Source organism: Nerophis lumbriciformis, linkage group LG17 (genome assembly GCF_033978685.3).
Source record: "Nerophis lumbriciformis linkage group LG17, RoL_Nlum_v2.1, whole genome shotgun sequence".
Classification (NCBI taxonomy): Eukaryota; Metazoa; Chordata; class Actinopteri; order Syngnathiformes; family Syngnathidae; genus Nerophis; species Nerophis lumbriciformis.
The window spans coordinates 35,062,556-35,087,895 of NC_084564.2; the positions used below are offsets into that span (position 1 = coordinate 35,062,556).

Below are 25,340 nucleotides of genomic sequence, written 5' to 3' on the forward strand. Positions count from 1 at the left end.
CGTCTTTTTGTTTATTTTTGGTTTAAGCTTTAGATACCTTTTTTACCTGCACACTGCCTCCCACTGTCGTCTGCATATTGGGATCGCGACAAACAATGTTCCCGACATCTACAAAGCAATTAGCTACCGGCTGCCACCTACTGATATGGAAGAGTGTTACACGGTTACTCTGCCGTTCTCTCGACAGCAAAGTCACTCAACAACGGCACATTTGCGGATTATAATTACCGTATTTTTCGGAGTATAAATCGCAGATTTTTTCAGAGGGGGTACGACGTATACTCTGGAGCGACTTATGTGTGAAATTATTAACACATTACCGTACAATATCAAATAATCTTATTTATCTCATTCACGTAAGAGACTAGACGTACCGATAGAAGAGGAAGCGGCACATTGTCTACTTTTGGAGTTGGCAGAGTTGTTTAGAAGCGACACAGAGGAAGAACCTTTCATCGATTTAGCGATTAGGAGTGACAGATTGTTTGGTAAACGTATAGCATGTTCTATATGTTATAGTTATTTCAATGACTCTTACCATAATATGTTACGTTAACATACCAGGCACGTTCTCAGTTCGTTATTTATGTGTCATATAACGTACACTTATTCAGCCTGTTGTTCACTATTCTTTTTTATTTTAAATTGCCTTTCAAATGTCTATTTTTGGTGTTGAATTTTATCAAATAAATTTCCCCAAAAAATGCGACTCTAGTGCAACATATATGTTTTTTTCCTTCTTTATTATGCATTTTCAGCCGGTGCGATTTATACTCCGGAGCGATTTGTAATCCGAAAAATACGGTACTGGTTTGCCAAAAATATTTTTTTCCCAATTAGGTGAAATTACATAATCTCCCACGGCACGCCAGACAATATCTCACGGTACACGAGTGTGCCGCGACACAGTGGTTGAAAAACACTGGTCTTCCAACTTCCATAATAGGAGCAGAAACACACCGCGGGGCCAAGTGTTGCCCACTTGCCTTGCGGAGAGTTGCTTAGGAAAATGGCTCATATGTTGCAAGCAATAAGAGTGCGTTGACATGGATTGCAAGAAAGGCCTATTCTTACTACATATGTAATGTAGTGCCATTCAGAGTTATAATTGTGCTCTACAAACTTTATTTAATTAAAGGATAATACTTGTTTATATGCTAGCTGTTGCAGAGAACTTTCCAAACATGTACACATCTTTATTTATCAGCAAAATGTATTTCTGCATTGTGCAACACCCATAGAAAATGTCAACAAACCTCACTTTTGACCATATTTGTGTCTTTTTTTTCCAACAAAACTGAGTACTCGTTTGGTAAATATATTTTTGCTAATATCTCTCTTTGTTTTTGATTTTTTTTAAATCTAGGCTGATTTGACCGGGATAAAATGGCGGCGTTTCGTGGGGCAAGGACCCACGTCGTCGCCCATCCTCTTCCCCGTGACCGAGGAGGACCCGATCTTGTGTAGCTTCAGCCGCTGCATGGCGGCAGACGTGCTGAGCGTGTGGCGGAGGCACCCTACGCCGGGTCGCAGGGAGCTCTGGCTCTTCTGGTGGGGCGACGACCCCAGTTTCGCCGAGCTCATCCACAACGAGCTCTCGAGTGAGTCCACGCCGCAGGTCTTTTGTTTGCATAACATAGCCTATATTTGTGTACATGACCCAGCGCATACTCTTTAAATATCCCATCGCACAACTGCAGGATGGGTTTGATTTAAAATTTCACCGTCAAACACTTGTCTTTTATGGCAATTTGGATTATACAACTTGTGATGTGTTTGTGAGTCAGCCTCCAAAGCTTTGTGGAATCTATTGGCTCTTGGCCACCACAGATTCAGGCTGGTATGTAACAGCTTTCCTCAAAATGCTTTTGGAATTTGATTTTCAGCAATTCAGCCCAATCTATTCAGGATATGTTTTTTTTGTTTGTGTTAAAAAAAATACACACTTATTACACATGAGCGAGAGCTGCCTTCTTAGGGAGGGGTCAGCTCAGGTACCCAGATTAGTATTAACACCAAAGTTGCTCATGTTTACCTTTCATCAATAGATGCACAATCTAATAAGACCTGCATTTACTTTAACAAAAATAATAATGCTCTGATTCTTGCTCCACAACATGACTATTAGACAAGAACAACCTTTAGGGCACATATATAAACAATTGGGCAATACCCCTGCAGGGATACTGTGTGGCTGCACACTCACCACCATATTTTATAACATCCTTGCCTTCCTGTAGGCGAGGAGGAAGGCGTGTGGGAGAGCGGCTTGTCCTACGAGTGTCGCACGCTCCTGTTCAAAGCCATCCACAACCTCCTGGAGCGCTGCCTCATGAACCGCGGCTTCGTGCGCATCGGCAAGTGGTTTGTGAAGCCCTATCAGAAGGAGGAGAAAGTCCTCAACAAAAGGTACCGTCACACATGACCTTTTTTGTATTGTATCCCTCTTTTTCTACTGGACCATGTGCCAATGACACCATTTGCTATTTTTGCACATAGAATCAAGATCTGTTAGTACAGCAGGGTCCCATTTAGAATACTGTAGCTTGGATCCACAGACGTTCAGGGGTGCTGAAAACCTTTGTTTACATTGGACATAACAGAAATCAAAGTTATCCATACCTTAGTCAAACTGTTTTAAGATTTGCTATATTCTTATCAATCCCACAAGTGTAACAGTAGGTGATTAGCTGTGTTGCAGTTATGCCTCATGCATCTTGCTCAACATTCTTTCTGTCACAAGTGCAAAATGAAGTAAACCATAGTTTACGAAAAAAAACTATAAAACCTTCATTTTGTTAATGCTTGCTGAAGTGTCCTTGTGTTGTCTGTGAAAGTTTAGTTGTTGCACCTTTATATGCATAATTTCCCTTATTTATGGTGTATTTCCAAATGGTTCGACTTCAGGGGAATTACATGTGTTGTACTCTCATTTGAAGCAGCATCTAGAAGTACTATTTAAAGGGATACTGTACTTTTTGGGGGGAATTTTGTCTATAGTTTACAATCATTATGAAAGACAAGACGACAGATGTATTTTTTTTAATGCATTCTAACTTGTAAATACAAGTCCGCTTACAATGGAGCCAAATGGAGGTCCTCTATTCCGCCCACAAAATCAAATAAATAACCATCCAAAAACCACCAAGTATACTCCATTTACATTTCGTGACTTTAATATTAACCAAGTTTTAGTGATATTGTTGTTATTATAAGCGTTAAAGCAGACAATCTATTTATAGTTGCCCTGTGATCACAAGCTTGTGTGGCTATTTTGACATAATCAGTTGGTTAAATGCTTTTTAGCCTCAGAGCTTGTGGAAGTTTAGTGTAGATCATAAATAATGCCTCTCACCTTCATAGTAAAAGGATGAGGACGTAATCCGACAAGTTGGTACACTTTGATAGCCAATTTAGACTCAATGGCGAGAAAGACACTTGGGTCCAGCCCCCTTTTCTTCACATGGATTATGAGTCATTCGTCATCGAAACAGGATTATAACAACATTCTATCATTTGGCATCCTAATGACCGCGGACATTGCACAGTAAGTGGTGTTTTGTTATGTTTGTGGGCTCTCATAAAGTCTGCAGTGAATAATAATCAGTGCTGTTGTCAAAGGAAAAAGCGAACGTTGTGATGTGTTTTTGAAGCGTATATGCTTCAAATGAGCAAAATACGTAAATATTTCATCTTATTATAAATGTGCCTGTTACTACTTTACATATGTACTTCGGAGCATGTTTATAAAACCTTGGTGGAATTGTTTGGAAGTTTTTGGAAGTGCTTTATTGACAGAATAGAGCGACTCCCCTGATTTTTTTATCACATTTATTTACTATTTAGAATGCATTAAAAAAGGGAAATATGTGTTTTTGTCTCACATAAGGATTGTGAATGATAGGCAAAATTCCGGAAAAGGTACAGTTCCCCTTTTAAGGTTTGATGATGATGGTAGAGTGTGAAAATGTGTATTTTGCAGCAGGCACTGTTATTCTTTTTCATACAAACGTGGTCCAGTTTGCAGTCCGTTGTTTCGGAGAAGTAAGACTTGCAGTTGTCCCCTTAGTGGCTTTCTGCCATTGAGGTATGAAATAGTCTCGAAGGCTTGATCAGACAAGTAAAATGTGTTTTTTTTTATGCTGTTACATGTGAGGTCAAGCTCATTTGCTTTAAGTCTCTGGTACTTATTTGTACACTGTTGTCCAAACATGTCAGATCCTCCACTACAAGACTGTCATTCAGACCTCCCGTGTGCAATCCAAGATAACACGCCTTCTGGAGACTGGCCTGGCAGTTACCAAGGCTGGGCTTCTTGTCATCTGTCTCAATATGTTTCTGGTCTCGGTTCCAAAACATGTTGACTGCACCGCCCCGAGCACACTCAATTGGAACCAGTCCAAGCATAATTAAAAGAGAGGGTGATCAAAAGTAGTTGCTTTTAGTGCGACAATGTGTTTTGTGCAGAGGTTCGTGCTTTAACACAGCTGGGCTCTTTGTGCATTCTGCTGCATAAGCAATAGTATTTTTGATAGTAGAAGAAAAACTAGAGTTTGAGGTTTGTGGTGGAGGCATGTTCTCGCGAGGCAGTTAGCTTTTTTTTTTAAATTCAGTTTCCTAATTGTCAGTCTTCTGCTGTAAAAATGACACAGTGCTAAGGCGCAGTTTGAAACAGATGCTGCTTAATGACAAGAATTCTCAGCGAAAAAGTCAACAGCGGTCCAAAACATAGCTTTTCTGTCATGCTGCTGTCGTGCTGCTTGCTGTTAGAAGCCATTGGCAAGTCTCAACCAAAGATGGTATGTTTTAGAGAAGAGACTCCACTCTTGTTTTTCGAGTGGAAATAGGCCCTCTCGCTGAACATAACTCATAATCTGGCAGTATTTGCATCTTGTGTTTTCACAGAATTTTATTAAAAACCTGCTGTTTTATAATTATATTGGTCGGTAGATACGTGTAAGGGCCTCGGCATCTTATCACAGCCCTAGTAATTATTACCATTGTTTGTCTGTGTGACTGATGTTTCTTAACTAAGCATTATATACAAAAATACAGATGAGTGTGAGTTAGAGTGCCCAAAACAATACTGACTGAAGAAAGATACGGAACAAAATTTTGCTGCATATTTTGCAGTATTAGCAACCATAGTTGCTAATACTGATTGTAGTATGTATTATGTATATGATACTGCTAATCCAAACAAACCAAACTATGCAGGTTTGTTTGAAAACTGTCCTTGTTGCTGTTTTTTTGGCTGCAAAAAGTAAATGTTAGTGTCTGTTGGTTCAGTTCCTCCTAATACAAATGAGTCCTCCTGTTGTCGCTCGCCCTCACTGGCCAGTAAACAGGGTCAGCCTTTGGAGAATGCTGAGTGTGCATTGTGGTTTTTACAGCAACTATGTCAACAAGTATTATTTCCGTGCACTTTGCCTACTTCCAGCAATGGATAGTAAGAATCAAATCAACCATTTTTTATTTTCATTACATTATAATTCAAGACATGGTCTCTGAGAGTGTGTGTTGTTGGAAAGTCTCAGACGTGTCAGTTGTCAGGGGGTGAAATGAAAGGCATTGTGAATATGAACCTGCATCTTTGTTCATGTTCATGAACTCTGCCAAAGTACTTAAACTAAGCCTGGCCTGCAGGAGATGTGACGGCCACTTGACTCCTCATTCCAGTGTGTCATTGTCCTGCTTTTAAAAGATGAATGCTGCAATATTAAATATGCCACTTTGTGTCGCTGACTTGCAGTGAGCACTTGTCCTGCGCGTTCACATTCTTCGTGCACGGCGACAGCAACGTATGCACGAGCGTGGAGATTGCACAACACCAGCCTCTGCAGCGCCTCAGTGAGGAGCACCTGAGCCTCGCCCAGCAGAGTTCCAGCCCTTTGCAAGGTAGAGAAGATGTCCGCTTGCTTGAATCACACATGTTTGGTACAAGTTATTTACTTTTTATGTTGACATTGTCCCCTGTCTGCACTCCAGTCATTCTGAGCCCGTACGGTTTGAATGGGACCCTTACGGGTCAGGGATTTAAGATGTCAGATCACCCAACTCAGAAGCTCATTGAAGAATGGAGGCAGTTTTATCCCATCAGCCCCAATCCCAAGGAGGTCCAGGAGGAAAAGATGGAGGACAGCGACTGGGAGGATGACTCCCTGGCAGCTGTTGAGGTTCTCGTCGGTAAGGCATCACAAACAGTCTGTACAGTTACTGTATTGATTTCCTAGCATATGTCTGACACGGTTCCTTTTCCAGCGGGAGTGAGGATGGTTTATCCTTCCTGCCTGGTACTCCTCCCCCTGTTGGACCTCCCCACGGTGGTCCCTCAGGGCTCGTCCAACACTTTAGGAAGCATGTGTGGTGCTCAGCCGGGCCATGGCGCTCTCAGAGATCCCGCCATGTCCTCTGTCACGCTGACTCCCCCAACATCACCGGAGGAAGCTCAAACTGGTACAGCTGGTTTTATTTACATGGAACTTCACAATTTGAACACGTTTGTTTTGCCTCCTGTCTTAGATTATCAGCCAGCACAGAGGTGGCATAAACTGTCCACTGCGTCCGATGGCTACTGCTCCAATAACACTCTTCATGGGGGGAAAATCCCTCGCAGGCTGGCCAGCCAGATGGTGGAGTCCGTTTGGCAGGAGTATAACATAAACCGCACAGGGAACAAGTATGTGAAAGCATTTCCTCTCCGTCTGAAATGAAAACTGCTAGTTAAATATCGACATTCTCTTCATCATAGGAGGAAGTTTACAACCCTGACCAACGGGACCTGTGAGGAAGAGTTAGAAAAATCAGGGCTCTGGGATTTTGTGGAGCCTGTCCACAGGCCGCATTGCAATTGCTCAAGGTATGTTAAAATATTGTCATGACAATATTTTCTCAGATGGCCGCCACTCTAATAGACACTGCCTAAATTACTGAAGGTAATGTCTACTGGAACAAATAACAGTTGGAACAGTTTTACCTTTTAGAAGAAAAAAATAACCACTAGGTGGCTGTATTTATCCACGCTATGACAGTCTTCTGTAAAGCTGTTGTTTGAAATCTGAAGTGTTGTATTGTTTGTTTGGGAAACAATTACAATAATGCTTAGAATTTAAAAATGTGTTTATCCAGTTAAAGTTAAAAAATAAAAAAATCCCTGGGACTATCCGTAGTTGAATAAATAAACATGCCTTGCCACCAAAAGAGGGAACACAATCAGCAATTTTTTATTTAATTTTACCAATTTCCTTTCGAACACAACAAACCATCTAAACGATTCAAACAAGTGATCCTTTCCAAAACAATATCTTCATCTGCAAAAAACACACTTAACAGTGATATTAAAATACATTTAAAAAAATAAACCGTGTATCCAAAAAGGAGCAGGAAGAAGCAAACATTTATATTGTCCATTTTTTTTTCCTTAATCATCAATACCGGTATATATAATCACATGATACTTGACAGTATAAAGTATGTTAATACATATTCTTTTTAAATCACATAGACTTGCAAATAATAAATCCACCCATTTAATCAAGTGTAGCTTGTATAAATACATTACACCCTTAAGATATTTTGTGTTTCATCATATTTGTTGTAACTATTGACAAAATAGTTTAAATTCATTTTTAATTTGAATAATGCTCTTGTTTTGTTTGATTTCCTCCTCTTATTGACTCTGTTGAGTCACCCCACAAACTGATATGCACAAACATTCAAGAGTCATAATTAACACAAGGCTGCTTTAATTGCAATTCACCCATCAAATTATATTTTCCCTCTATCTCTCAACAGTTTTGTATATGTGGTGATTATTTCTTGCTTTAAATAGTACAGTTGTAATTTTCACCAGATCCGTAAGTTTTATGATTTGTGATTTTATTAAAGAGTGTAATCATGTGTTCCCAATACCCAACATTGTTTGTTATTCTCAATTTAATGTTGACTAGATTGTAAGTATTGTTGTTTTTCCCCCTCACTTAGACATAAGACTCAGAAACAGCGACTGAGCAACACCTCAGGACATCCGCCTTCATCAGGCCACCCCACCCCGGCGGCCCCAAAGCACAAGCTGGCCGAGAAGCTGGAGAAAGGCGAGAAGCAGCAGAAGAGGCCGCAGACGCCTTTTCACCATCGCAACTCCGTGAGCGACGAGCAGACCTTGGAGCCTCAGACCCAGAGGCTTTGTCTGCGAGCGCAGGAGGAGGGCTCCTACCCGAGCCTGCACCACGTGGACACGACGGCACCCTCCAAAGTGCCCACGCTGCACACCCACGGGCCCCCCGCGGACCTCGTGGGTTCTCCGCCTCCGCCGCCGCTCAGCCCGCATCCATGCGACCACGTCGAAGGCGAACTGACCCCAGTTTGTATGAAAAACTCCTCTACGCCCATTCACCAACCGTTCTACCCTCCTTCAGTGGAGCCTTGTCTGCTGCCTCAGAAGAACTCATCTGTGGATCCCCCGCCGGAAAACATGCCCATGCCTTTGCCCTTTCCCCCGCCTTTTAACGAAACCACGGAGCCCTCCGTCTTTCTTGGTTCAGCCATTAACCCCAATGAAGACTCCGGCCACAACCCCTGGAAGTATTTTAACCTGCCGAGAAAGAAGGCCGCCCACTTTTACACACCTCAGCTACCTGTAGATAAAGTACGAGACGACCCTGGGGGCGGAGGAGGAGCTGAAAGTGTTGTGTCTGTTACCGAGTAAGTCATTTTAGAATCCATATTCATCTGGAGTCATTTTAAAGTGCTCTGCCGAATCTTATATTGCTGCCCTCGCCTCCTCAGGTTGATGTCGGACTCATTGCAGCCGCTCAAAGTGTCCCAGGAACTAGTGAAGACGTACGCACAGCGGAGGAACACTTACCTCTCCTGCGCCACTGCGGACGGAGATCACGGCGAGGAGCAAGACCCTTACGCTTTTGTCGAGGGGGACGAAGAGTTCAGTTTTACAGAGAAGAGGGACAAGCCAGGAGCTGAGAGGGACGGGAGCAAGAAACATAAAGTGGGTGACGTAATCTGTCCCATATCATAATACCTAGGTTTTCACAGGGGCTTGAAATATGCTTGAGATTTGGATAAAATATTTTAAATTGTAGTAGTGCTTACCTAACAAGTGGGCATACCTGTACATTGCAATTCTGCACATTAGCCTGCTTGCCTGTTTTTATGTCATAGTGAAATGGTTGTCATATATTCAAGATATGTAAATGATAGAAAATATGTTGCACAATTGCTGTGCATTAGGGATGTAACGATAAACAATGTCAATGATAACCGCGTTAAAACTTGCAATGATTCGTAATAACGTATTGAATTAAAATAATTGAAAAGCCGTGATTGATTGATTGCCAGCTTAAATGCTAACATGAAAACAGGATACTTTAATGTCTTTCCCCGTTAAGAACCCCATACCCCAATCTAAATTTATGCAAACACATTGTTTGACCAACTAAGCTATTTAATTGTGCACATTAAACCTACAAGCAAGCTGTATAATAATAATAATAGATTTTATTTGTTAGGCACTTTTTATTGAAATAAATCCTAAAGTGCTACAGTACTATCCAATATTTAAAACAATAAAAGCTTAGCCATTATAATACTAAGACTAAAACACTATCAGTGAAGCATAAGAAACTCAAAACATGCAAAATAGTGTGTTTTCTAACTGTGTATTAATTTGGTTGTTTAAAAAAACTTGGTCTAAAGATTTCAGTGTTTAAGCATTTTTTGCGCACCTTCAACAATAATAGTGATGATGATAACCGTGATTATTTTGGTCATGATAATTGTGATATGAAATTGTCATATCGTTACATCCCTACTGTGTATTTAGACTTAAATATTTTGTTTTAATCGACTTTACCAAACAGTTCAAATAATGTATATTGCACAAGCAGTAGAAATAACTGTATATATAAATGCATTCTGCTTTTACTCCTACAAACAGTTGGATGATGGATCAGGGAATTCAGCTGATGGTGAGGACTTAAAATGTTCTTTGAACAGATTTTTTTTTATAATTCTGTAGCGTTTACTTACCGTGCTTTTTCTGATGTGGTGCAGAAGGTCAAGGTCCATCAGGCAGTAAGCCGTCAGCATCGACCAGCCTCATCCATGAGAACGACTTGGCCGTGTCCTACAGCGATTTAGATAAAATCTTTAATTCAGATGAAGATGAGTTGGCGGTAAGTGCTCATTTTTTTCTAATGAGAACAGGCTCATCTTGGTTGACAAATGTTTATTTTATGTTGTTTTTTTTGTGTGTGTGTGTGAATACACTGTGTTTCTTACATGTATAGCCCGGAACCAAAAGAGCTGGAGTGGGGGTAGACGACAAGTTCGTCTCTAAAGAAACAAAACCAACCTCTTTGGACCCCTTGTCTTGTATAAGTAAGAATGCCAGTCATCAGATTGTTTTGAGTTGCGAATGGGTTTTCTCAAGAGAAACAATCTCTCTTCCTTCCTTCTTCAGGCACGGCAGACCTGCACAAGATGTTTCCCACCCCGCCCTCTATGGAGCAGCAGGGATATTCCCCCATGAACTCGGGCAGCAAAGACAGCCTGGAAGCGGGAACGGGCCTCACCCTGTTGGATGGCAGCCAGCTTAACAACCACTTTAAGATGGAGGTGGAGGAGGGTTTCTGCAGCCCGAAGCCATCTGAAGTAAAGGTACGGCACACCTGGCTAAACTGTACACAAATAGACAATAATTAATTATTAACGTATTATATCGAAACTTATACTTAGATATATCATAGAGTAGTCAGTAAAACTATACTGCTTTAGAAGTACGGTAGTTCTTCAAGTACCACCCCAAAAAAAAACGTTGCTCTCCTAGTACCACCATATTGACCAACAATTAAATAGAGTAGCGTATTAGGCCTAAGTATTCATTAAAACAATGCAGAAGTTTTCTCGTTTTATTTTAACTAATATATTTGGCCACTGTAACATTACATAGTTTAAATACCGGTAAGTAACACCAGGGTTCCCCAACCTTTTTTCCGCCAGGGACCAGTTTAATGTATACATTATTTTCACGGACCGGCTTTCCACGTGTGGCGGATAAAAACAGCAAATAAATGAGCATGAGAAATCAACTCACTCTAACGCTGAAGTTGTAATATAAAGGAATTGTAATATACATCTATTAACAAGCTTGTTGGTGTGTTTAGTGGGACAGATGAAAGTTAAGTCAGAGAAAATGCAGTAGTTTATAAATTAAGTAGAAAATTCCCGCCGATATTTTAATGGGACTGCTATCTGTGCCTTGGACTTCTGGCCGGGGGTCGTTGGAAGCTGCCGTTCTTTGAAAATGGTGCCGAGTGTCCGAATCCGTGAGTTTTAGGTGTAACTGTACTGTAACTGTTTCTCTGACTTAACTTTCATCTGCCCCACTAAACACACCAATAAGCTTGTTAATAGATGTATATTACAGTTCCTTTATATTACAACTGAGCTATAGAGCTAGCCTAAAACATTAGCATGCTTACATTAAAATGTAACACTTAGTGTGCTAACGATGGCATGCTAACAGCATGTCTTACATATCAAGAAACACGGCTGTAAGGTGTATGGCTGCGCAAGTAGAGAAAGTGAAAAAACAGCAAAAAAAAGTTAGCACGCTAATATTAGCATGCTAACGTTTGCATGTTAACAAGTGTCACGTACCAAGTTATTTGACTCTGGGGTAAACGAAAGCAAATTTAGCTAAAAAAATATCATGCTTATGTTAGCATGCAAGTAAGCTAACGTTTGTATGCTATCAGTTAGCTTGTGTCGAAAATTGACAAGTGTGTGAACAAAATGAGACGTTAAGCACCGAGCTATGTGAAAGCATGGCTGAGCTACAAGAAGAGGTAATCTTGTCTTTTTGCTGTTTGTCTCAGAGCAATCGTCCATTAAAATTGTATGTACCCATTCAATTGGCCCTTTTTTTTAATTATCCGTGAATAGCGTCACCATGGTAACATGAAATGTTGCCAACTTAAAGTACCGCTGTAGGCGCGAGTGAGACTTTCCAACGTTATATGTGGGGGTTCGTTGACCGGTTCGTCTCGTATTAATCGTAAGAAAAACGTGAGGAACTATAATAATAAAAGTTGAATATGAGGAGTAATAATATGGGCTGCTTGCCTTGCAGCATGCAGCCATTATTGTGTAAATATAACACAAGTAAGACTATTGTGTCTTGTCTACAGTCAATCATGGTGGTTCTAGTGTCGAGGTGTGGGACTGCACGGGTGCTGTTGACACTGGGGAGCTGCAGTACATTTGTTTTCAATTGCTGAACAATGTCATCTTTTCCCTAGGACTTTTCTTTTGTGTACAAGCCGGAAACGAGTCAGCCGTTCATCGGCTGTTCCATGTACGCCCCGCTGAAGACGTTGCCTAGCCAGTGTCTGTTGCCTATCAAACTGCCAGAGCACAAGTGTGCGTTCATGCGCAACTGGACCAAAATGGAGCTGATGCCACCAGTGGTGAACAAAGACGGGTAAGAAGTGCAGCATGATAATCAACTTGTTTAACCTCCTGACTTTTGGGGGAAATGTTTAAGTAAATATGAATAACAATTGTATGGTCAAGAATACACTGTTCTGAACAACAGGAGTTCAACCAGCATCTTGGTACAGATTTTGTTCATGATTTGTATGAAAGTTTTTCATCTGTGGTGGTTTAGCTTCCATTGGCACCCTGGGCAAGATTCTGCTGCGCAATGTTTCAATTGCAGAAACTTGTCGCACACTTACTGTCTCACTTTCCTGTTTATATTGACAGAGATATTGACTTATGATTATAATCTTTCGTCGTCTATCATTGGTTTGATTTTATCCACTGGTGGGCTGTATGTAAGGGGCACTAAGCACAAATGAACTTTTACCCCCCTCATTCCTGCAGCGCCACCTAGAGAATGTTGTTCTGGGCAATTACCCATGGCCCATATCTGAAACTGCCACTCGCTGTTTACAAAGGCTGCAACAATTATTTCATTACATTGATTAATTCGATTTCAAAGAAGCTTTGTTTTATATTCTGTTGCTTCGATTGTTTGAGTGTAATTAATGAAAATGTATCAAATCCGAACTACGTAGAATGCCCAGAACTGTAAATACCGTTGCAATAGAGCGTACATGAAAACAGTGGCGTGTGGGTGCCATGATCTGTGTGGTGGCGAAAAGTTAGGTTTTTTTATTTATTTTATTTTATTATGCACACATGTTAAAAGTGACATTTTAATGTTTCTAATGTGCATTTATTTTTAAAAAAAATCAGGGTTATGGCAAGCAGAAACCTTGTATTTTTTTTGTTATTTTCCCTTAAATAGGCTATAAAGTGTTTTATCTGATTACCGGGTAAACAAATTGATAGACTTCTAATCTAATTGATAGCTGCAGCACTACTGTTAACCACAAGTTGTAACATCTAGCCGTATTTCTTTCTTTTTTGTGCAAGTAACATCCCAAGTGTGGAACCAGAGGACATCCAGACCCACACCCCGCAGACCCACACACCCTTCATGTCCAGCAGTGCCCCTCCCAGCAACAGCGGCACGGGCATCCTCCCTTCCCCGGCCACGCCCCGTTTCTCTGTTCCCACGCCTCGCACTCCACGCACACCCCGGACACCCCGTGGCCCATCCAGTGTCCAGGGCTCACTGAAGTATGACAATGCTGACCTTTACTCCCCCGCATCCACATCCTCCACCTGCCGACCACTGAGCTCCGTGGAGCCAGCCACTGTCCCCTCCATCCCGGAGGCCCATAGTCTCTACGTCACGCTCATCCTCTCTGAGTCGGTCATGAACCTCTTCAAGGACTGCAACTTTGACAGCTGTTGCGTGTGTGTCTGCAACATGAACATCCGAGGAGCGGACGTCGGTGTGTACCTAAAGGATAACGGCGAAGCGCAATATCCCTGCACTTGTGGCTTCAGCGCCGTCGCCAACCGTCGCTTCGGCCAATCCGCCGGTCTCTTCTTAGAAGACGAGCTGGAAGTGGTCGGCCGAGGCTCGGATTCCAGCAGGGACACGGAGCGCAGCTTTGAAGAGCTGCGAGCGGCTGCTAAACACAAGTCCGGCAACTTGAAGGAGAAGCCCCCAGATGAACTCATTCTACTGCTGCAGGACCAGTGTACCAACCCTTTTGCCCCTATGGCAGGTGTGGAGTACCCCAAAATGAGCTGTGCCCCCAGCTCCTTCCTGAGGGTGGAGGAAAGGGACTGTTATAACGACTGCTACATGGCGCTGGAGCACGGCAGGCAGTTCATGGACAACATGTCTGGAGGCAAAGTGGATGAAACACTAGTGAAAAGCACCTGTCTTCACCAGTGGCCCAAATGCAAATGTAAGCTTCAATTTCATTCTAGCTGCATTCTGCTTTTTAACTTGATAAGGTAAAAACTGATCCTATTTTGTTTGTGCTCCTGCAGCAGCAGACATGAACAAGCTGTTCTCTCAGGATGTCCTGCGGGTTTTGTTGTCCCTCCAGCCTGTCTTGCAGGATGCCATTCAGAAGAAGAGAAGCGTGCGCTCCTGGGGGGTGCAGGGACCCCTCACCTGGCAGCAGTTCCACAAGATGGCAGGGCGGGGGTCTTACGGTATGTGGGGAGCACACTAGTTTTAAAGGTACCGTACTTTGCTGCAGGAGCAACACCACCAGTCTTCCTCTCCACAGGTACAGACGAGTCACCTGAGCCTCTGCCCATTCCTACATTTTTGGTGGGCTATGAGTACGATTTTGTGGTACTGTCCCCCTTTGGCTTGCCGTACTGGGAAAAGCTGCTCTTGGAACCCTTCGGTTCGCAGAGGGATGTTGGCTTCGTCGTCATTTGCCCAGAAAGTGAAACGCTCCTGTGCCGGGCCAGAACTTTTTTCAAAGACTTGAGTGCTATGTATGAGGTGCGTACGTCACCCATTCATGTGCAGACTTGCCCACGGGGAAAGTTTACTATTCAGAAGAAAATGATTCACTCCGTTAATTTCCTTTTGACAGGCATGCCAGCTCGGGCAGCACAGGCCCATCTGCAAAACTCACCCGGAGGGCATCCTGAAGGTGGGCAGCACAGAGGGCAGGAGCATGACCGAGCAGCCCCTAAGCGAATGGTTTCTAAAGATGGCCGCCAGAGACGCAAACAACGAGGCCTTTCATAAACTCAAGCTCTTTGCTCAAGTGTGCCGCTATGATCTAGGTAGTTAACTCATACTTGAATGATAACATCTTTGCTGAAGACTTAAGCTCAATCATGTCCAAATGTCTCCCACCCAAGCCCCCTACCTGTCAGAACAGCCTTTGGACAGCTCACTACTCAGCCAGCGCAACCCTCCAGTGGCGTCATCTCAGAGCTCCACCTCTTCCAGCATCTCCTCAGGACACCCGAGCACCAACGCAACCGGCACTGCCCCGCCCCCTCAGGTCAGCGCCCTGCCATCTTCCTCCTCAGGCTCCCAGGCCATTGGAGGGATGGTGTTAGCCAAGCCGGGCTCCTACCCCCAGTTTGGGGCTACTGGATTGCAGGGCAGTACGTCACATAACGGGCCCCAGTCTACCCAACAGTGCCCCGGGTCAGAAAACGGTGCTGCTGCTGCGTCAAGCTCGAATGAGGCACCAGAGAGGTGAGTCATCACTAAAAGTGTGTATTGGCTTTAATCAGAGATTTCCTTTCTGCTGTACACGGAAATATTATTTTTGTAAGGTTGCTCATTGAGTGTCTGCCATGTTTCCACAGCACGATGGACAGAGACAAAGTAGGCAAGCCAACCGATGGAGAGTCCCACGGCGTTTCTTACCCACCCGCCATCGTGGTGTATATCGTCGACCCCTTTAGCTACACGGAAGACGACCGCCAAGTCCACTCCAGCGCCTACACGCTGGGCCTCCTGCGCTGCTACATGGAGATGCTCCAGTTCCTTCCCCCTCGCATCAGAAACGCTGTCTCCGTGCAGGTTCGCCATCCAGCCGAATTTCACTTTTCTAATTAAAGCTGTAGAGTTTGGGGGAGAATTCATTCAGTTTGATGCATTCGTCCCGCCAAGCCACTGGAGAGCATTTTAGCCGCACAGGGGAGATGAGAATGAACAAGGGACTCATTAGCAGGCCAGTTTAGTTGCAAAGTGATACACAAAGTTGCATCAACATGGCAAAGATATTAGTGCTAATGGTGTCAACACTGGAGGTAGATGCATGAATGTAGTATGACACCGCTATATTAGGCAGTGAAACTCTCTATATTATTATAACCATAATAGTGAAGTAACCACCGATTATATATCACAATATCATACATATGATACAATATTTAACAAACAATATATTGTTTCTCTTTGTGATTAAGCATAAAATAAAATTTTCTCCTGTATTCCCATGAAAATTCCAACAATCTCATTTGACTTTTTAACCTATTTTATTAATTACCAGTATTACTTAACCATACAATGCTGTCCAACGTTATAAGAGTAGTACTGCACGATTAATTGATTTTAAATCGTAGTCCGATTATTTAAATATGACCGGGGGAAGAAAAAAAAAAAGGCTTCTACATCCTGGTCTCTGCTGTCTGCATAGAATTATGGCACCCCTCCCCCCCACACACATACACACACACACGTCGGTGTTTCCCATGTATTTTTTTTTTCATGGCCACAAATAAACTCGCAAATGTGGATTCGCCGCTTCCCGGTTCGCCCTCGCTCATTAACAAATGGAAAGAAACTGTGGCAATTGCATCGTAAATCCGCTTCACAACACAACTCATGCACCTGCTTTGCCAGATTGTAACCCCAGATTTGCAATGACTGCTTCACTGCGGGATGGCGCCGGCCTATGCCGTCTGGTAATCACTGCCGTTCCGTCGCGGCGCCGTCGCGCAGCGCCGTCGCGCAGCGAAATAGCGCAGACTTTTACGAGATTTCGCGAATCTGTGCATAATCACGTGATAAGGGAAGTGGTAATAAAGCAAAACACAAAACGTTTATTCTGTCCTTCCAAAGAAGCAGAAGCAAAAAAACTCGGTACTGCCTTGATAAACCACTTTTTGTTGTGCAGCAAGCAATTATACAACAGTAAAATCATCCTTGGCGAGCGTGTCACACAACCAGTTCTTTGCTTTCCTGGTCCCTGAATCAGCTGATGTTTGACACATATCCCCATTTAGCTACCCGGGATATAACTTTGGACCTCCAGAATCAGCATTAGGACCTTTCAACGTGTAAAATATGATCCGCTTTGAACACTGAGTATTTAATTTTGAAAGTAAACTGGATTCTTTTTGTTTTTGTGCATAACTTAATGTGCAACACTAGCAGATTTGAGCTAAATTGAACGGATTTGTTGCTTGTATATAGCGCTGGAATGTGGAACGGCAACGTTGGTGACGTTCCTGCGAGTGATGGAAACTGACACATTGACTTGAATACAAACGGAAATAGTCCACAGGCACGCGTGTGCTGATCCGCGGTCGTTTCGGATCCAGTGGAACTTCGGTATAAGACGCAGCAGAAGGGTTGTGTGGTGCCAATTTTGCAACTTTGCTGCTAAATTTAGCCAGGTGAGGTATGCATTAAAAGTGAAAAAGAGGAGTGTGTCTTGGGTCGGGCGTTTATTCAGTAATCAAATACAAACAATCACAAGAGGGGAAGTATTCGCCCTGTGAGCAGAGAGTGGGTACGTGCAGAATATTTGACAAACAGCAGCTTTCAGCAACACAGGAACTTTTTATTTACAACTCCTGCTCGACCGCTATTGTAGTTCGTTTACACACAAAAAACCGCCAGAAGAAATCCAATCTTTATCACTACTGTAAGTGCCAAGAACTTGAAGACACGACGGCTCAGTGACACTCTTTTTGTCGTTTAGCAACACTTTGCCCTTCTGGTGAAATATGTCAACCAGTGGTGTTCAAAGTCTGGCCCTTGGCTATTTGTACAACACAACCTATTTATGGACCCATAGCATTGTAAAAATTGCAAAATAAACCAAAAAATGGAGTGAAAAAAACATAATGTAATGAGAAAAAGCTGAAATGTTGATACAAATAATGGAAAAAAGACACCAAGGTTTGTCTTAGGATATACTGTGTCTGTGCATCGGTTGGGGATGTCTCTGCGCTGCTGACCTGTCTGCACTCGGGATGGTCTCCTGCTGGCCCCACTATGGACTGGACTCTCACTATTATGTTAGATCCACTATGGACTAGACTCTCACAATATTATGCTATATCCACTCGACGTCCATTGCACCGGTCACCCGGTGATTGATACAGTACAGGCCAAACGTTTGGACGCACATTCTCATTTCAATGTGTTTTCTTTATTTTCATGACTATCTACATTGTAGATTGTCACTGAAGGCATCAAAACTATGAATGAACACATGTGGAGTTATGTACTTAACAAAAAAAGGTGAAATAACTGAAAACATGTTTTATATTCTAGTTTATTCAAAATAGCCACCCTTTGCTCTGATTACTGCTTTGCACACTCTTGGCATTCTCTCGATGAGCTTCAAGCACACCTGCGAAGTGAAAACAATTTCAGGTGACTACCTCTTGAAGCTCATCAATGCCTTTGATGCCTTCAGTGACAATCTACAATGTCATAGTCATGAAAATGAAGAAAACACATTGAATGAGAAGGTGTGTCCAAACTTTTGGCCTGTGCTGTGATTCTCTAGCTTTTTTTATTGGTTTATTTCAATACAAATAACATGAAGCCAGCAAACCCCAGCCCTCTTTTGTAGTTTTTACTAAAAAACAAAAACGTAATAAAAACATTTTATTTATTTTTTTCCAGCCAAAACTGTGCAGCCTATTTAAGTATTCTGTTTTAAATAGTGTTTAGTGAAGCAATACGACACTATAAGGTTATGTTTTGTTTATACAGGAAGTAGTATTCACAACCAGTTTTTGATCTTACCCTTAAATCAAATATTGGAATGTACAGCAATTTTGTTTAACGTGCCTTTTGTCTTCATGTCAGATCGTTCCGTGCCAGTATCTCCTGCAGCCGGTGCACAGTGGCGAGCGTTACCTCTACACCCAGCACCTCAAGTCGCTAGCCTTCTCCGTTTTCACGCAGTGTCGGCGGCCCCTGGCCAACTCTACCAACTTTAAGGCTTTGACGGGCTTCGGGCCCGGCCTCGCCATAGACATGGCGCTGAAGAACCCAGAGGTAGCGTCCTGAAAAGCTTGCATCTTTCTTTTAACCTTTTGAAACTAACCTTCTTTCCTTCTGCCTCTGCAGAGGCCCGAGTGTCTGCGTCTCTACACGCCGCCTTTTATTCTGGCTCCGGTGAAAGATAAAGACAAGCAGACGGAGCTGGGCGAGCCGTTCGGGGAGGTGTCCCAGAAATACAACATCCTGTTCGTCGGCTACTGTCTGTCTCATGACCAGCGCTGGCTGCTGGCTTCCTGCACGGACCAACACGGCGAGTTGCTGGAGAGCTGCATTATCAGCATCGACGTACCCAACAGGTGAGCAAAAGTACCAATAGGATAAATCTGTGAATCATCAATTTACGAGCAAAGTGTTAAACTGTATGTTTTGAATTTGGGTGCAGGGCTCGTAGGAAAATGGGCTCCGCCAGGCGACTGGGTCTGCAGAAGCTGTGGGATTGGTGTCTGGGCTTGGTGCAGGTGACGTCACTGCCATGGAGAGTAGTGATAGGGCGACTGGGGAGGATTGGCCATGGCGAACTGAGAGGTACGCACATAAAGTACAGGCCAAAAGTTTCAATGGGTTTTCTTTATTTTCATGACTACCGGTACTCATTGTAGATTGTCACTGAAGGCATCAAAACTATGAATGAACACATGTGGAGTTATGTACTTAAGAAAAAAAGGTGAAATAACTGAAAACATGTTTTATATTCTAGTTTATTCAAAATAGCCACCCTTTGCTCTGATTACTGCTTTGCACACTCTTGGCATTCTCTCGATGCGCTTCAAGATGTAGTCACCTGGAATAGTTTTCACTTCACAGGTGTGCTTGAAGCTCATCAAGAGAATTATTTGTTTACTGTAAATAAAGTAATAACCTTTAATAACCGCCATATAATCTTTTTTAATAGTCACATTTTATCATTTGGATTATATTATATTTGGTTATTTATTGATTTAAATAGCTGTTAAACCCAGCACATTTTGGAAATGAAATTGTATTTACAGATGTTTTTATAACATTTTCGTCAGTTACTGTGGTAACTTGGTAGTGTAGCTCGATTTTCATGGGAATTTGTAAAGACGGCGTCCCAATTCAAACTCGTTACAAATCCAGATGTATGTATTGTACATTAAAAAAAGTACACAGAAAGATATGTGCACACTTGCAAAATCAATAGGGTTGTTGTTTTGACAAGTCACTGCACAAAAAAAATAGTTGCGATTCGGATTCATTTTGATTTTAAATCGATTCATAATTATAAAAAATTGATTAAAAATATCTACAGTACAGGCCAAAAGTTTGGACACACCTTCTCCTCTTTCAATGCGTTTTTTTATTTTATTTTCATGACTATTTACATTGTAGATTGTCACTGAAGGCATCAACACTATGAATGAACACATGTGGAGTTATGTACTTAACAAAAGGTGAAATAACTGAAAACATGTTTTATATTCTAGTTTCTTCAAAATAGCCACCCTTTGATCTGATTACTGCTTTTCACACTCTTGGCATTGTCTCAATGAGCTTCAAAAGGTAGTCACCTGGAATAGTTTTCACTTCACAGGTGTGCTTGAAGCTCATCGAGAGAATTATTTGTTTACTGTAAATAAATTAATAACCTTTTTTAAAAAAAAAAAAGCTGACGCCATATAATCTTTTTTTAATAGATGTCACATTTTATCATTTGGATTATATTATATTTGGTTATTTATTGATTTAAATAGCTGTCAAACCCAGCACATTTTGGAAATTAAATTATATTACAGATGTTTTTATGACATTTTTGTCAGTTACTGTGGTAACTTGGTAGTGTAGCTTGATTTTCATGGGAATTTGGAATGACGGCGTCCCAATTCAAACATGTTGCAAATCCAGATGTGTGTACTGTACATTAAAAAAATGTACACAGAAAGATATGTGCACACTTGCAAAAACAATAGGGTTCTTGTTTTGACAAGTCACTGCACAAAAAAAATAGTTGCGATTCGGATTCATCTGGATTTTAAATCGATTCATAATTTTTAAAAATTTATTAAAAAATAACTACAGTACAGGCCAAAAGTTTGGACACACCTTCTACTCGCTCAATGCGTTTTATTTTATTTTCATGACTATTTACATTGTAGATTGTCACTGAAGGCATCAAAACTATGAATGAACACACGTGGAGTTATGTACTTAACAAAAGGTGAAATAACTGAACACATGTTTTATATTCTATCTAACCATTTTCTTGTCCCTTTCTTCAAAATAGCCACCCTTTGCTCTTATTACTGCTTTGCACACTGTTGGCATTCTCTCCATGAGCTTCCAAGAGCTAGTCACCTGAAATGGTTTTCACTTCACAGGTGTCATAGTTTTGATGCCTTCAGTGACAATCTATAATGTAAATATCATATATTACCAAATAAACGCCCTTGTGCAAATAACCGCCCATGTCCTAATAGCCGCCCGGGGTCTGACCCCATTTTGGGAATTAATCGCCTCTTCCTAATAACCGCCCATGTCCAAATAGCTGCCCATGGGCTATTATTTGCATAATTTAGATTAAAATCATATTGATTTCATTAAACCCAATTTATAAGCTAAAAGGAAAAGCAAAGGTGCAGTAATTCTGGTAGTTACGGTAACAGCAGACGTTACGTGGGGATTCTGGGTAATCAACATATTGCAATGGGTCACCGCATATAGCGTAACACACACTCAACGACAACAACAAACCCACGAGGAAAAGTTTCAGCATGGCAAGCAACAGTAGCAGTGAGTTGAATGAACAGCATACCGGTGCACCACAACTGATGGACGGCAATCCTTTAAGGGGGAAGAAGAACAGAAAGTTTGACTTAAAGTTCAAGCTAGCGGTTGTGAAGTATGCGGAGCAGAATTCTGGTTTGGCATAGGCCAGGCAGTTTAACATTGACCCAAAACGTGTAACGAAATTGGAAACAAAAAAAGGGAGAACTACTATCTCAGTCGGCAATCGATGGAAAACGGGCTCGCTTATCTGGTGGAGGTAGGAAGAAAGTGAGCAACGAGCTTGATGCTAATTTGTGTCAGTGGGAACATCACTTATGCTGCTTTATTTAAAACTTGGAGTACTGTAGCCTTTATTTTATTTAAGTGACAGTATTATTGTTCTGTTTTGATGGTGGGTTTTATACTTGAGTACTTGGTACCATAATTTTATTTTTCCTGGTAGGCTGCTTTATTTAAAAAGTTTATTTATTTTTAGTATTGGTATTCTATTTGACAATTGTTGCACTACTGCCATGTTGAGGCCTTGTTGATCTATTGTCTTTTGATAGCCTACCTCATGTTGTTTTTTTGTTTGTATGTTTACAATAGCTTTTACATTTAAAGTTTTTTGTACAAAAAAAAAATACTGGACAGTAACCATTGTAACCAAATAATGGCCTGGTGCAGGCTGGTGCAAAAATAAATAAAAGTCTTGTGCAAATAACCGCCCATGTCCTAATAGCCGCCCGGGGTCTGACCCCATTTTGTGAAATAAACGCCCGGGCTACTATTTGGTAATATACGGTAGTCATGAAAATAAAGAAAACACATTGAAATGAGAAGGCGTGTCCAAACTTTTGGCCTGTACTGTACAAACAAAAGTGGCGGTATGACCACACTCTGATGTGATGCCACCTCTTGTGTTCCAGACTGGAGTATTCTGCTGAGCAGGAGGAACCTTCAGTCGCTCAGTAAGCGTCTGAAGGAAACGTGTCGAATGTGCGAAATCTCAGCTGCTGATACTCCCAGCATCCTTAGCGCCTGTCTCGTCGCCATGGAGCCTCAGGGTTCCTTTGTCGTCATGCCAGGTAAACCCCAATCCGGAATGAAATCCAGCAAACCCCACACCTCAATGGCATTGAAATGTGAAAACTAATTCCTTTTGGGTGGGCAGATTCCGTGTCGACGGGCTCCGTGTTCGGCCGCAGCACCACACTCAACATGCAGACGTCGCAGCTGAGCACGCCTCAGGACACGTCGTGCACACACATCCTGGTGTTTCCTACCTCTGCCATGGTGCAGGTCAACACCAACACCACAGAACCCATCGACATTGACATCAACCCCATAAACCCAGGTGAGCAAAAGCACAACGAGAGTTTCGCAAATTCTGACTGTAGCCAACCCTGACTTCTTCATCTTCTTCTGTGTAGATGGCTCTGATGGAATGGGCATATTTGACCTATTTGACAACGACATGGTGGATCCTGACCTCATCAACATCCTGCCTAACTCACCCACCACTTCACCTGTCCACTCCCCTGGTTCCCACTATCACCAGGGTGGCGACGGGAGCAAGGTTAGTACCAGCAACACAGTACAGTTTACATTAATTTACTAGGAATGTGCCTATCAGGGATGTATCCTGCCGATTCAGATACCAATCATCAATGAGTAAGATCGGCCGATAGTGATCAAATGTATTAACTGTAATCTTTGTATGTATTATTATTGAGTGCTATTGACAGTTAACCAATATCAAGACTAGAGGTGGGGGGAATAATTGATTTTTTAGATGCATGGACGATTATCAAATCGATTAGTACACGTCGATAATCGATTTATTTATTGTAAATAAAGTAATGTAGACTAGAGATGTCCGATAATGGCTTTTTTGCCGATATCCGATATTGTCCAACACTTAATTACCGATTCCGATATCAACCGATACCGATATATACAGTCGTGGAATTAACACATTATTATGCCTAATTTTGTTGTGATGCCCCGCTCGATGCATTAAACAATGTAACAAGGTTTTCCAAAATAAATCAACTCAAGTTTTGGAAAAAAATGCCAACATGGCACTGCCATATTTATTATTGAAGTCACAAAGTGCATTATTTTTTTTAACATGCTTCAAAATAGCAGCTTGGAATTTGGGACATGCTCTCCCTGAGAGAGCATGAGGAGGTTAAGGTGGGGTTGGGGGGTGGGGAGGCGGGGTTGAGGGGGGGGGGGGGTGGGGGCTAGCGGAAGAGTTAGTGCTGCAAGGGGTTCTGGGTATTTGTTCTGATGTGTTTATGTTGTGTTACGGTGTGGATGTTCTCCCGAAATGTGTTTGTCATTCTTGTTTAGTGTGGCGCATATTTGTAACAGTGGTAAAGTTGTTTATACGGCCACCCTCAGTGTGACCTGTAGGGCTGTTGACCAAGTATGCGTTGCATTCTCTTGTGTGTGTGACTGGGCCGGCACGCAAAGGCAGTGCCTTTAAGGTTTATTGGCGCTCTGTACACAGCAGCGTTTTAAAAGGTCATACATTTTACTTTTTGAAACAGATACCGATAATTTTGAAATCGATACCGATCATTTCCGATATTACATTTTAAAGCATTTATCGGCCTATAATATCGGCAGTCCGATATTATCGGACATCTCTAATGCAGACAGTTGTAAAATGTGTCTGACTGCAGCGAGCCACCTCACCGAGGGGGGAAATATCAATCTAATAACTTCAGTATTAATCATATACTAATACTATCTTTGGTGTCGACACCACCGATGTATGAATTGAGTCGCCCTCATCTTGTGTGTTGTGTGCAACCTGTGACAATAGCAATCTTATGCAAAACGATCAAGTGTACCGAAAGAAAGTCGTCCTCTGGGTAAACAATGAATTCATGAGTGTCAGTCGGTTCCTTGTGGTCCATTTCTGCTGTAAATAACAACATATGGATAATAAATGTCAGTCTTAATCTCACGCCGACAACACGGATACATCGGCTTTAGCGTTCGCTTGTTAGTATTAGCATTCTGTTCACTCGGGTTGAGGCTAATAACTACACAAATGGAGTGTCACTGACTACTTTTACCACATGTATTAAGGAAAATAGTTAAGATTTGATGTCATTTACTTTTGTTCCACTCGTGTGCTGCCTCCTTTTTTTCCCCCATTTATCCAATGAAGTCAGAGTAGTAAGCACCTGAGGTCACCGCTCCGTAAATCCCTTTTAAAAGAGTGCATAGACTTCTCATAGGTTCGCGTAACGACATTAAGTTTGTAAAAACGAATAAATAACGACAAACTGCATATTATTTAAAGCAGACTTGGGCAAATTAAGGGCCCGGGGCCGCATGCGGCCCGTTAAGATTTTCAATCTGGCCCGCCGGACATTCCCAAATACATTTTGTAGATCTTTAAGATGGAAACTGTCAGTTTGAT

The 25,340-nt window shown here is 42.1% G+C and overlaps 1 protein-coding gene across 1 annotated transcript in view; it reads left to right on the forward strand.

The window, feature by feature from the left end:
* The window catches only part of LOC133614831 (mediator of RNA polymerase II transcription subunit 13-like), a 36,065-nt gene that overhangs the window by 1,478 nt on the left and 9,247 nt on the right, over positions 1–25,340 (forward strand). Inside the window, exons 2-27 of the mRNA XM_061973126.2 lie at positions 1,367–1,601; positions 2,241–2,409; positions 5,753–5,898; positions 5,989–6,186; positions 6,262–6,456; positions 6,523–6,679; positions 6,752–6,859; positions 7,984–8,703; positions 8,788–9,004; positions 9,953–9,983; positions 10,069–10,190; positions 10,305–10,395; positions 10,478–10,674; positions 12,318–12,499; positions 13,459–14,348; positions 14,434–14,601; positions 14,679–14,902; positions 14,997–15,192; positions 15,271–15,616; positions 15,730–15,946; positions 18,977–19,168; positions 19,241–19,470; positions 19,557–19,699; positions 22,828–22,986; positions 23,073–23,255; positions 23,332–23,477. Of these exons, the coding sequence (XP_061829110.1) occupies positions 1,367–1,601; positions 2,241–2,409; positions 5,753–5,898; positions 5,989–6,186; positions 6,262–6,456; positions 6,523–6,679; positions 6,752–6,859; positions 7,984–8,703; positions 8,788–9,004; positions 9,953–9,983; positions 10,069–10,190; positions 10,305–10,395; positions 10,478–10,674; positions 12,318–12,499; positions 13,459–14,348; positions 14,434–14,601; positions 14,679–14,902; positions 14,997–15,192; positions 15,271–15,616; positions 15,730–15,946; positions 18,977–19,168; positions 19,241–19,470; positions 19,557–19,699; positions 22,828–22,986; positions 23,073–23,255; positions 23,332–23,477 (5,862 nt within the window). The remainder of the gene's footprint in view (positions 1–1,366; positions 1,602–2,240; positions 2,410–5,752; positions 5,899–5,988; positions 6,187–6,261; positions 6,457–6,522; positions 6,680–6,751; positions 6,860–7,983; positions 8,704–8,787; positions 9,005–9,952; positions 9,984–10,068; positions 10,191–10,304; positions 10,396–10,477; positions 10,675–12,317; positions 12,500–13,458; positions 14,349–14,433; positions 14,602–14,678; positions 14,903–14,996; positions 15,193–15,270; positions 15,617–15,729; positions 15,947–18,976; positions 19,169–19,240; positions 19,471–19,556; positions 19,700–22,827; positions 22,987–23,072; positions 23,256–23,331; positions 23,478–25,340) is intronic.